Here is a 10,834-nt window from a genome sequence, read left to right as displayed (position 1 = left end):
AGTGAGTGAGTGAGTGAGTGAGTGAGTGATTCACAAACCAAATCTGGATTAATATGGAGTTTGAATTCACTGAATTGTAAACTATGTCATGGGTTTTTACGTTTTCAGGTAAATTTGCATCCAAATTCTCATTCTCTCTCTGTAATACAGTATGCAAGAGCGTCCCGAATCACAGGAGCCTGAAAATAAAGCTGTCCTGTTGATCTCAAGGAGTGCATCTCTGCATGCTTTATGGGCTAATTTTACCCACAACTCCTTGCGCTATAAAAAGACGCAGAGTTTGTGGCAAAAGAGTTTGTGGCAGCTCTTACAACTCTTACAACTTACTCAATATTTTACAACGAAAATATTGAGGAAAACAAGGATGAAGTCATTTTAAGAAGTGAAGTCGTGGATTTACTAAGTCGAATTTACTGCACTGTTGCAGATGCAAAAAAATCAGCAACAAAACACACTTATTCACTATAAATTTAATGAAAAATAATCTTAAATTTACTTGAGAAGCAACACATCTAAGATTAATTTTCATTGATTGAATTCAAGTGTTCAATTTCAAGTTTTCAAAATTCAATTAATTCAATTTTATGAGTGAGTGTGAGTGAGTGAGTGAGTGTCAGTGAGTGAGTGAGAGTGTGAGTGAGTGAGTGAGTGTCAGTGAGTGAGTGAGAGTGTGAGTGAGTGAGTGTGTGTGAGTGAGTGAGAGTGTGAGTGAGTGAGTGAGTGAGTGAGTGAGTGAGTGAGTGAGTGAGAGTGAGTGAGTGAGTGAGAGTGTGAGTGAGTGAGTGTCAGTGAGTGAGTGAGTGAGTGAGTGAGTGAGTGTCAGTGAGTGAGTGAGAGTGTGAGTGAGTGAGTGTGTGTGAGTGAGTGAGAGTGTGAGTGAGTGAGTGAGTGAGTGAGTGAGTGAGTGAGTGAGTGAGTGAGTGAGTGTGAGTGTCAGTGAGTGAGTGTGAGTGTCAGTGAGTGAGTGAGTGAGTGAGTGAGTGAGTGAGAGTGAGTGAGTGAGTGAGAGTGTGAGTGAGTGAGTGTCAGTGAGTGAGTGAGTGAGTGAGTGAGTGAGTGTCAGTGAGTGAGTGAGTGAGTGAGTGAGTGAGTGAGTGAGAGTGTGAGTGAGTGAGTGAGTGAGTGTCAGTGAGTGAGTGAGTGAGTGAGTGAGTGTCAGTGAGTGAGTGAGTGAGTGAGTGTGAAGGTGAGTGAGAGAGAGAGAGAGTGAGTGAGTGAGTGAGTGAGTGAGTGTGAGTGAGTGAGTGTCAGTCAGTGAGTGTGAGTGTGTGTGTGTGAGTGAGTGAGTGACAGTCAGTGAGTGAGTGAGTGAGTGTGACTGAGTGAGCGAGTGAGTGAGTGAGTGAGTGAGTGAGTATGTGAGTGAGTGAGTGAGTGTGTATGTGAGTAAGTGAGTGTGATTGTGACTGAGTGAGTGAGTGAGTGAGTGAGTGAGTGAGTGAGTGTGAGTGTGTGTGTGTGTGTGTGTGTGTGTGTGTGTGTGTGTGTGTGTGTGTGTGTGTGTGTGTGTGTGTGTGTGTGTGTGTGTGTGTGTGTGTGTGTCTGAGTGAGTGAGTGTTTATGACAATTTATGAGATTTAAAAGTAAAAAATTAGGATGAAAAAAGTCAGAATTATGAAATACAAAATTTAAATATGATTAACATGTTTTATAAATCTGAAATTATGACATACTAAATTAAAATTAAGAATAACATGATTTAAAGTCGAAATTATGAAAAAAAAAAAAAAAAAAAAAAATGACATACAAAGTCGAAGTTATAGCATGAGTCAAAATTGACAGTCGAAATCATAACTTGACTTTTTATATCATAATTTCGACTTTTTAAAATCATAGGTTCCTTTTTATCATAATTATGATTTACCAGAGCATGATTTCATTTTTTACAATAAACATTTATTTTTTACAGAAGTGACTATTTTGAAATTAGAATTTTAGATTCCATAATGCAAAACTAGTAAGTCAAAAAACAAATAATTAACAAAAACTACTGAAAATAATTGTTTGTAGCATATGTTGGTATGTGCTAATAAAGGCCTACTTTCTCATTACACACATAGAAGTATGCACTTCCCTGTCATCAGGAGCAGAAGTATGCAAACAGGGATGCAGGATTTTTATACTAACCCAAATGTAGCTCATTTTATAATAACAAGCGACACGTACGAATAAAACGACATGAACAATCCAAACGTTTCCCATTATAAACACGGCTGTTGTTTCTCTCTCTCATTCATTCAGCTGCTCTCTCTCTCTCTCTCTCACTGAAACTCAATCCTGCACCTCTAAAAGCTCCTGTGGTTTATTGGTAATCTGACCAGACAATATCCAGCCTCTTATCTGTCTCATACACACACTCTCCAACAAATGACTAATCTTGTTTCTGACTCGACCTTTCCTGACCCGAGTAATGGCTTTAGTACAGAGTCTTCATGAACTCTAACCATTTCATTTTTGTGCCTGTGGTCAAAATGTGGCGTGGCGGACAACATGGACCCGGTCCATCATCTCTAACTCACACACCTCAAAGCCGCGGTTGTCCTCGTTGTATTGCACCACATCCATGAAATTCCCAGCCAAAGACTCCAGGAGATACGCAGAATCCATCTTGGACTGGATCTGGAGCTTAGAGCACAACCTGAGACACGGAGAAATGAGTTCATGCTGACGATACACACTGGATAATTTGCGGAGAAACACACTCTCTTCTCCACTTGAAACACTGAACCACAAGACTCCGCACACACACTCGATGACATCATCAAATCTGGCATGCTGCAAGGCCGAGCAGAGCGGGGAACAGTTCGTATATGTTGGGAAAAGTGTTAGATCATTGTGCGGGTGAATCACACGAAAACACGTCGCACATCATCCCCAATATAAAGAAAATTAATGTAAGCTTATTTTCTGGAACATTAAGAGGTTTTGCATTGTGACGTTTTCTCTCAAATCCTCATTATCGTAATGCATCCAGATGTTTTTAGTTAAATCATTATTTTATTTAAATGCAGTCCAACAAATTCTACCATGATATACAAATACTTTAAAAGTTATTTGACTTAATATCAATATATTTTTATATACACTATCGTTCAAAATCAACACTTTTTTTCAGCATGGATGCATCAAACTGACCAAAAGTGACAGTAAAGACATTTAGAATGTTACAAAAAATGATAATTTCAAATAAATTATGTTATTTATCACTATTTTTCCACAAAAAAAAAGTGGATGAAAAGTAGAAAAAGATCAAATAATGGTTTTTTTTTTATTCACTATAAAAATTCTGATTTCCTTCTTACTTTTACCATTGCACACTTCTAGTGCAGTACACACACTTATAATGTATTACATTCCTTACAAAGCCAGAATCATGACAGCAGAAAGTCTGCCGGCAGGAAGGAAGAGAAAGATGAAGGATGTTTTAGATTGAGTGTTTTCTTTGTGTGGGTCGTGCTGAGACGACTGACCCTGGTCCATATCTGAGCCACGGAGCACAGACGGCATTCCAGGACCTCACAATCCTGACACACACACACACACACACACACACACACAGATCACAAGTCGAACGGAACTAAGAAGGACACTGAAACCAGGATAGTCACAGTCCAGCAACTGCAACAGAAAGGCCTTTTCAGTCCTTCCAAAACACACATGTATTAGACATAGTGTCATGTTCCTATGCCATTACAAACCTATATAATCCCCAACTCTAGTAGCTTAAATAGATGCATCCTTTCAAAATGTATTTTTAAGTCGAGGTGAAATTAAAATAAGTACCCTATAATAAACTAAAAATATAGTGAGTATACTGAATGATGTAACTTGCTCCACCTCAAACATGACTGTGTTTCTCCTTCTGACGCAATTAAAGACATGTTGGCAGGGATGAATATTATCCAATAACATCATAGCCAACTTTCCATCAGATCCTGATGAATGAATACAATAAAATAAAATAAAAATCAAGCCCCGGCAAGAATTATTTACAGCGAAATATTCTGTTTCACTTAGTAATGTCGCTTTTTTGTATATAAATGCATTATGAATGCCATTTTATGTTGTCTGTTAAATTAAATTTCAATTAAAAAGCAGTTAAAATTGCACTTCTCACACTATACACTGCCATTCAAAAGTTTAAGGGCAGCAATCTTTCTTTGTTTTTGAAAGAAGTCTCTTCTGCTCACCAAAGCTGCATTTATTTGTTCAAAAATACTGTAAAAACATTGAAATATTATTAAAAAAAAATCATAATTGTTTTCTATGTGAATATATTGTAATTTATTCCTGTGATGGTAAAGCTGAATTTTCAGCATCATTACTTCAGTGTCACATGATCCTTCAGAAATCAGGATATTATGATTATTATGTGCTCAAAAAACATGTTTTAAAAAGTTTTTTTTGCTTTATATTTTTGTGCAAATCATGATACATTTTAATCAGGATTCATTAATATATAGAAAGTTCAAAAGGACAAGATTTATTTGTAATATAATTTTTTTTGTAACATTATAAATGTCTTTATTGTCACTTTTGATAAATGTGATGCATCCATGCTGAATAAAAGCATTCATTTCTTTTTAAAAGTGTGCGTGTGTGTGTGATACCCGAAGTCCTTTGTGATGTTGTCATATGTTTTCGGGTCTTTGAGCCGATCAACCAGTGTGTCCGATGCTTTCTTCACCAATAGGGGGCAGTCTGGGTTCTCCGCCGCCAGCGATCGCCACACCACCTCTAAATATTCTGCAAACACAGAAGAAAATTACACAACATCCATTACTCAACAAAATTCTAATGTTCGATTTGACTCATGTGAATGTTTGAAACGGCTTCACAAACAGTATCGTTATTTCTGTGTTACAAATATTCATATTATCACGGAAGTACTGAGATAAAAGTTTGTAGTTGGGATATAAACACTGATGCATATAGTAGCGAACAACAGAGTTAATCAGCTATTGAAAGTAACTTGACACTTCAAATAATGATTATATCGATTACATCGTTACATCAGTAGGTGGCGACAAGTGACTGTTAAAAACGGTATTTGTCATTGAATCATACATTCAAGAGATCCGTTCAAAAACGCTGAAACAAGTGAAGTATTTATGAGTGAGTCATTGAATCATTCACTCAAACAGATTTATTTTAACATTTTAAATGGACTGCAACAATGAACATTTTGTGAGAACCTCTGGTAAATTACATGATATTTAGATGTCTGTTCAGAATCGTGAGAGAATCTTGATCATATCATATATATTGAAGCTGCTGCTTTTATACATCCATTCGGTTTGCACCATTATTATTATTTTTAGACTAAAGGCCCGTTCACACCAAGAACAATCACAATAACGATAACAATATTAGAGTCACACCAGCGGACGATATCGTTCTGTTTGTTCTGCAGTTTTATCGTCTGCCGCTTTAAATGCTCGAGCTCTTTAAAGCAAGATGGATTCTGATTGGCTGTCAATGTTTTTATCAGTTTTTACGGCACCGAGAAACTGTAAAAAATTGTTGGAATCACTTTCAAAAAAAAAAAATTCCAGCTGATGAACGATAAAAACATTGACAGCCAATCAGAATTGGAGAATAAACAGACAGCCTGATTGACAGCCAATCAGAATTGGAGAATAAACAGACAGCCTGATTGACAGCCAATCAGAATTGGAGAATAAACAGACAGCCTGATAGACAGCCAATCAGAATTGGAGAATAAACAGACAGCCTGATAGACAGCCAATCAAAATTGGAGAATAAACAGACAGCCTGATTGACAGCCAATCAGAATTGGAGAATAAACAGACAGCCTGATTGACAGCCAATCAGAATTGGAGAATAAACAGACAGCCTGATAGACAGCCAATCAGAATTGGAGAATAAACAGACAGCCTGACTGACAGCCAATCAGAATTGGAGAATAAACAGACAGCCTGACTGACAGCCAATCAGAATTGGAGAATAAACAGACAGCCTGATTGACAGCCAATCAGAATCGGAGAATAAACAGACAGCCTGATTGACAGCCAATCAGAATTGCAGAATAAACAGAACGATATCGTCCGCTGGTTTGACGTTAATATAGTTATCGTTATAGTGATTGTTCTTGCTGTGAACGGGCCTTTAGTCTAAAAGTAATAGTAATGTTGCAAACCAAACGGCTCAAATATGATGTTATTGCATGTTTGAAAGACATTTAGAATTTACTTTGAGGTATTTAGTTTGAGATATGCATGAGATCTCAATCCCTTCTCTCCTATTTCAGAGTGATAAATGAGAGCAGTCCCGATGAAACCGCCGTCAACATCATCATGCATGTGCAAACTGAGAAGATCCTGCATTGTTTGAGGCAAACAGACCGGACAACAAAAAAAAGCACACGCTCTCCAACTACACAACGAGAGATGATGAGACGAGAGGACACAATATGAGAGGCTATTGTTCTGGCGCTGGAGTGATCTAAGAGCGGCTTACAATGAAGAGCTCTGTGAAAGTGGTCAGAGCGACATCACTATCCTGAGGAGCGATGCCACACTTGAGCCGAAGCTCCACCGCAGGACAGACCACAATCATGGAGTGTGACAGACATGGAGTGTGACAGACATGGAGTCATCCGCCGTCATCAAACCACACAGACGGAGAGGTTTGGGATGCTCCTCACAGGCAAAACACATGCGTCTGGTCTCTCCGCACTGGACACACATAATTAACCCTCGATTTATATTTAATTTCTGTACGGAGGCGTTGTTTTAAATATGACACAACAGACATAATAAACACCCTCTCAGACCGACTGGTGATTAATGTGTGTGTGTGTGTGTGTAGCTGTAGGTCAGGGAAAGGTCTCTGTTCAAAGTTTTTCCGATGTCGTGGTGACACACAGCTGTTCGCAGGGACAGAGGGAAAAGGCTAATAAGACGAGAAAAGCAGACTGAAACCAAGACAAAAAGAAATGACTAAAAACTGAACTAAATTTAAAATATTTATCTTTTTGGAATGAAATTAATAGTTTTATTCAGCAAGGATGCATTAAATTGATCAAAAGTGACAGTTGAGACATTTATAATGTTACAAAAGATTATATTTCAAATAAATGCTGTTCTTTTGAACTTTCTATTTAGAACCCTGAAAAACTTGATCATGGTTTCCACAGAAATATGAAGCAGCACAACTGTTTTCAACACTGATAATAATCAGAAATGTTTCTTGAGCAGCAAATCATCATATTAGACTGATTTCTGAAGGATCATGTGACACTGAAGACTGGAGTAATGATGCTGAAAATACAGCTTTGATCACAGGAATAAATGACATTTAACAGCATATTCAAATAGTAAACAGTTCTTTTAAATTGTAGTCATATTTCTCAATATTACTGAGAAAATTTCTAAATTGATTCATTTTAGTTGCAGAACTTGATGTATTTCTGAGTAAACCAAAACACTGAACAAGAAAAGTTGTGGAGTGGGAGTTATTTTGAATTATTATTATTTTATTATTATTATTTTTGAATTATTGTTATTTTAGAATTTTGTCCATCAAGAATTGACAGAATGGTGAAAAGCGGAAAGCCAAAAGGAAAATAGTTTCAGGAAGCGGAGCGAGATATGAAACACACTTCTTTCTTTAGTGCACTAATAAAACATGCACAATAAGACCAGGAGCATGTGTTAATGATGATGTCATGTTGAATGACTGTCATCGACTGCTTTCTCCTCACAGTGCTCACCTGGGAAGTTGACGGTGGCGTGTACGGGTGCGCTGGTCGCCACAGAGGCGTGGACCAGGTGCGGGTACTTCAGACGGAACCAGGCAGCAAGGGATCCTGGGTAGGAACCCCCAAATGCAACCCACTTGCTGTTGGTCAGGCCTCGCGTGGCTGCAGTGACCGAGCGGAAGTGAGCGAGATCGGCCAGAGCCTGACGACTACTGAGGAAACGCAGATTCACTGCGCTCAGATCCCTGACAACACACAACACAGCAATCTATCAGTTACTGAGGGGAGTTTAAATCTGGATGGATGGATGGATGGATGGATGGATGGATGGATGGATGGATGGATGGATCAAATAGGATGGATGGATGGATGGATGGATCAAATAAGATGGATGGATGGATGGATGGATCAAATAAGATGGATGGATGGATGGATGGATGGATGGATAAAATAAGATGGATGGATAAAATAAGATGATAGATAGATAGATAAGATGGATGGATGGATAGATAAAATAAGATGGATGGATGGATGGATGGATGGATAAAATAAGATGGATAGATAGATAGATAAGATGGATGGATGGATAGATAAAATAAGATGGATGGATAGATAAAATTAGATAGATAGATAGATAGATAGAATAAGATGGATGGATGGATGGGTAGATAGATAGATAGATAGACAGATAGATAGATAGATAGATAGATAGATAGATAGATAGATAGATAGATAGATAGATAGATAGATAAAATAAGATAGATAGATACTATCTATCTATCTTATTTTATCTATCTATCTATCTATCTATCTATCTATCTATCTATCTATCTACCAACCAATCTATCTATCCATCCATCCATCTTATTTTATCTATCTATCTATCTATCTATCTATCTATCTTATTTCATCTATCTATTTTATTTTAGCTATCTATCCATCCATCTTATTTTATCTATCTATCTATCTATCTATTAGATAGATAGATAGATAGATAGATAAAATAAGATGGATGAATAGATAGATAAATAGATAAAATAAGATAGATAGATAGATAGATAGATAGATAGATAGATAGATAGATAGATAGATAGATAGATAGATAGATAGATAGATAGATGTGAAAAGACAGCAGTGTGTCATTGACTTGTAGTGCCATCTAGTGTTGATAACCCAGTGCTGTTCTTCCACTCACTCGGTCGGTTGACTCTTCCCGTAGAAGCGGTGCTCCAGTAATAAACACAAGGCTCCCAGCTTCTGTGCGTAAAGCAGCCAGGACCCGTACTGCATCCATGCGGGATTAGCCGGACCTTCCCCCCCGATCATCAGGAACACCGGACCACCGGCTCTATAGAAACTCTCATTCACAAAGTATCTCTGCAGGAGCGAAAGGTTTGTTGAGTTTAAGGTTTATTAGAACCTTTAGTGTCATATGGACTGTCAAAATCAGTGCTTTTGAACACACACACACACACACACACACACACACACACACACTAACCGACCCCTAAATCTACCCATCACACAAAACTTTCTGCATTTTTACATTTTCAAACAAACATCATTTGGTCCACAATGTAATACAAACCTACACACACACACAGTCACACACACGTCACAAGTTTGGAATCATTATGATTTTTTATTGTCTCTGAAAGAAGTCTCTTCTGCTCACCAAGGCTTCATTTATTTGATCAAAAATACAGTATAATATTTTTTACAATTTAAAATAACTGTTTTCTATTTGAATATATGCTAAAACATAATTTATTCCAGTGATCAAAATGTATTTTCAGCATCATTACTCCAGTCTTCAGTGTCACATGATCCTTCAGAAATCAGTCTAATATGAGGATTTGATGCTCAAGGAACATTTCTGATTATTATCCGTGTTGAAAATAGTTGATATACGCTACCATTGAAAAGTTTGGGGTAAGATTTTTAAATAGATAAATAAAAAATAATAATACTTTTATTCAGGAAGGAATCGAAGGATGCATTAAATTTATCAAAAGTAACAGTAAAGACAATAACATTACAAAAGATTTCAAATGAATGCTGTTCTTTTGAATTTTCCACACATCAAAGAATCCTGAAAGAAAATGCACAAGCGATTTCCACAAAAAATATGAAGCAGCACAACTGTTTTCAGCATAATCAAACATGTTTATTGAGCACGAAATCAGCATTATGAATGATTTCTGAAGGATAATACCATGGTGTTCTCTGAAGTCATGGAGCAAGCACGCATGTATCACTCGCATCAGTGTTTCAGCGAGTGTCTCTCAGTGTCATGCACTGAAGCAGGAGTACCTGTTTCCAGACTCGAGTCTCTGCGCCGTTGAAGTGATCCAGTCTCTGAGTGAACCACTGCTCCTGCACATCAGACTTCACGTGCAGCTGAGCTTCATTTCTGCGCGAGCTTCTGTGGTGAGCAGCGCACGGGGCGAGGAAAACACACGCTAAAACTATCACTACAGCAGCTGGATATCTCTCTAAACTATTACAGCCTAAAGCCATCTTGAAGTGGAACTGATTCTTTGATCATGTGTTTATAATCATGTGATATGTCATCTCTTCCCCACTACGGAAAAGGCTGAGCTCATGAATATTAAGTAGTTCCGCGTTATCCTTCCAATGGCGAGGTCCTTGCTCATGAATATTCATTTTTAAAGGCTGACGTTATGTTCTTTGCCTTCCAATGGCGAAGCTCGTAAAATGAATATGTAGCCTTCGTCGTAGTAACTCAATAGCTTATCCATATATTTCAAAATAAAAGCGACTCGATTGGCTTCACAAAATAAAATAAAATTAAATCTGTTATTTTCGTGTTAAAGATGTATGATCATGCAAAGAAGATGTATGCCTTGCCCCTCTGAAGAGAAATTACGCGAAATGCGGCGGAATGAGCAACAGTTGCTGACTGACTACCGTAAATACTGTAATATCGCGTTTCTTCAAGTTAGATTACTTAAAGGGATAGTAACATTCTGTCATCATTTACCGACCCTGACGTTGTTCCAAACCTGTATGAATTTCATTCTTCTTCTGACCACAAAATAAGATATTTTGAAGAATGTTGTTACCAAACAGTTGTTGGGCCCCATTGAC

The 10,834-nt window shown here is 37.6% G+C and overlaps 1 protein-coding gene across 1 annotated transcript in view; it reads right to left on the bottom strand.

Annotated features, from left to right (window-relative positions):
* prss59 (serine protease 59, putative) overlaps positions 1 to 10,399 on the bottom strand; it is a 15,092-nt gene extending 4,693 nt beyond the window's left edge. The window contains exons 1-5 of the mRNA XM_084418624.1: positions 10,037 to 10,399; positions 8,919 to 9,100; positions 7,736 to 7,968; positions 4,611 to 4,746; positions 2,524 to 2,638 (exon numbers count right to left, since the gene is read on the bottom strand). Of these exons, the coding sequence (XP_084274750.1) occupies positions 2,524 to 2,638; positions 4,611 to 4,746; positions 7,736 to 7,968; positions 8,919 to 9,100; positions 10,037 to 10,243 (873 nt within the window). The 5' untranslated portion in view covers positions 10,244 to 10,399. The remainder of the gene's footprint in view (positions 1 to 2,523; positions 2,639 to 4,610; positions 4,747 to 7,735; positions 7,969 to 8,918; positions 9,101 to 10,036) is intronic.
* Positions 10,400 to 10,834: the final 435 nt, after the last annotated feature.

The sequence above is a fragment of the Rutilus rutilus genome (genome assembly GCF_951802725.1).
Source record: "Rutilus rutilus genome assembly, chromosome: 9".
NCBI classification, from domain to species: domain Eukaryota; kingdom Metazoa; phylum Chordata; class Actinopteri; order Cypriniformes; family Leuciscidae; genus Rutilus; species Rutilus rutilus.
The sequence above is the reverse complement of the archived record's forward strand: the minus strand, read 5'-3'. Positions and strand labels throughout refer to the sequence as shown.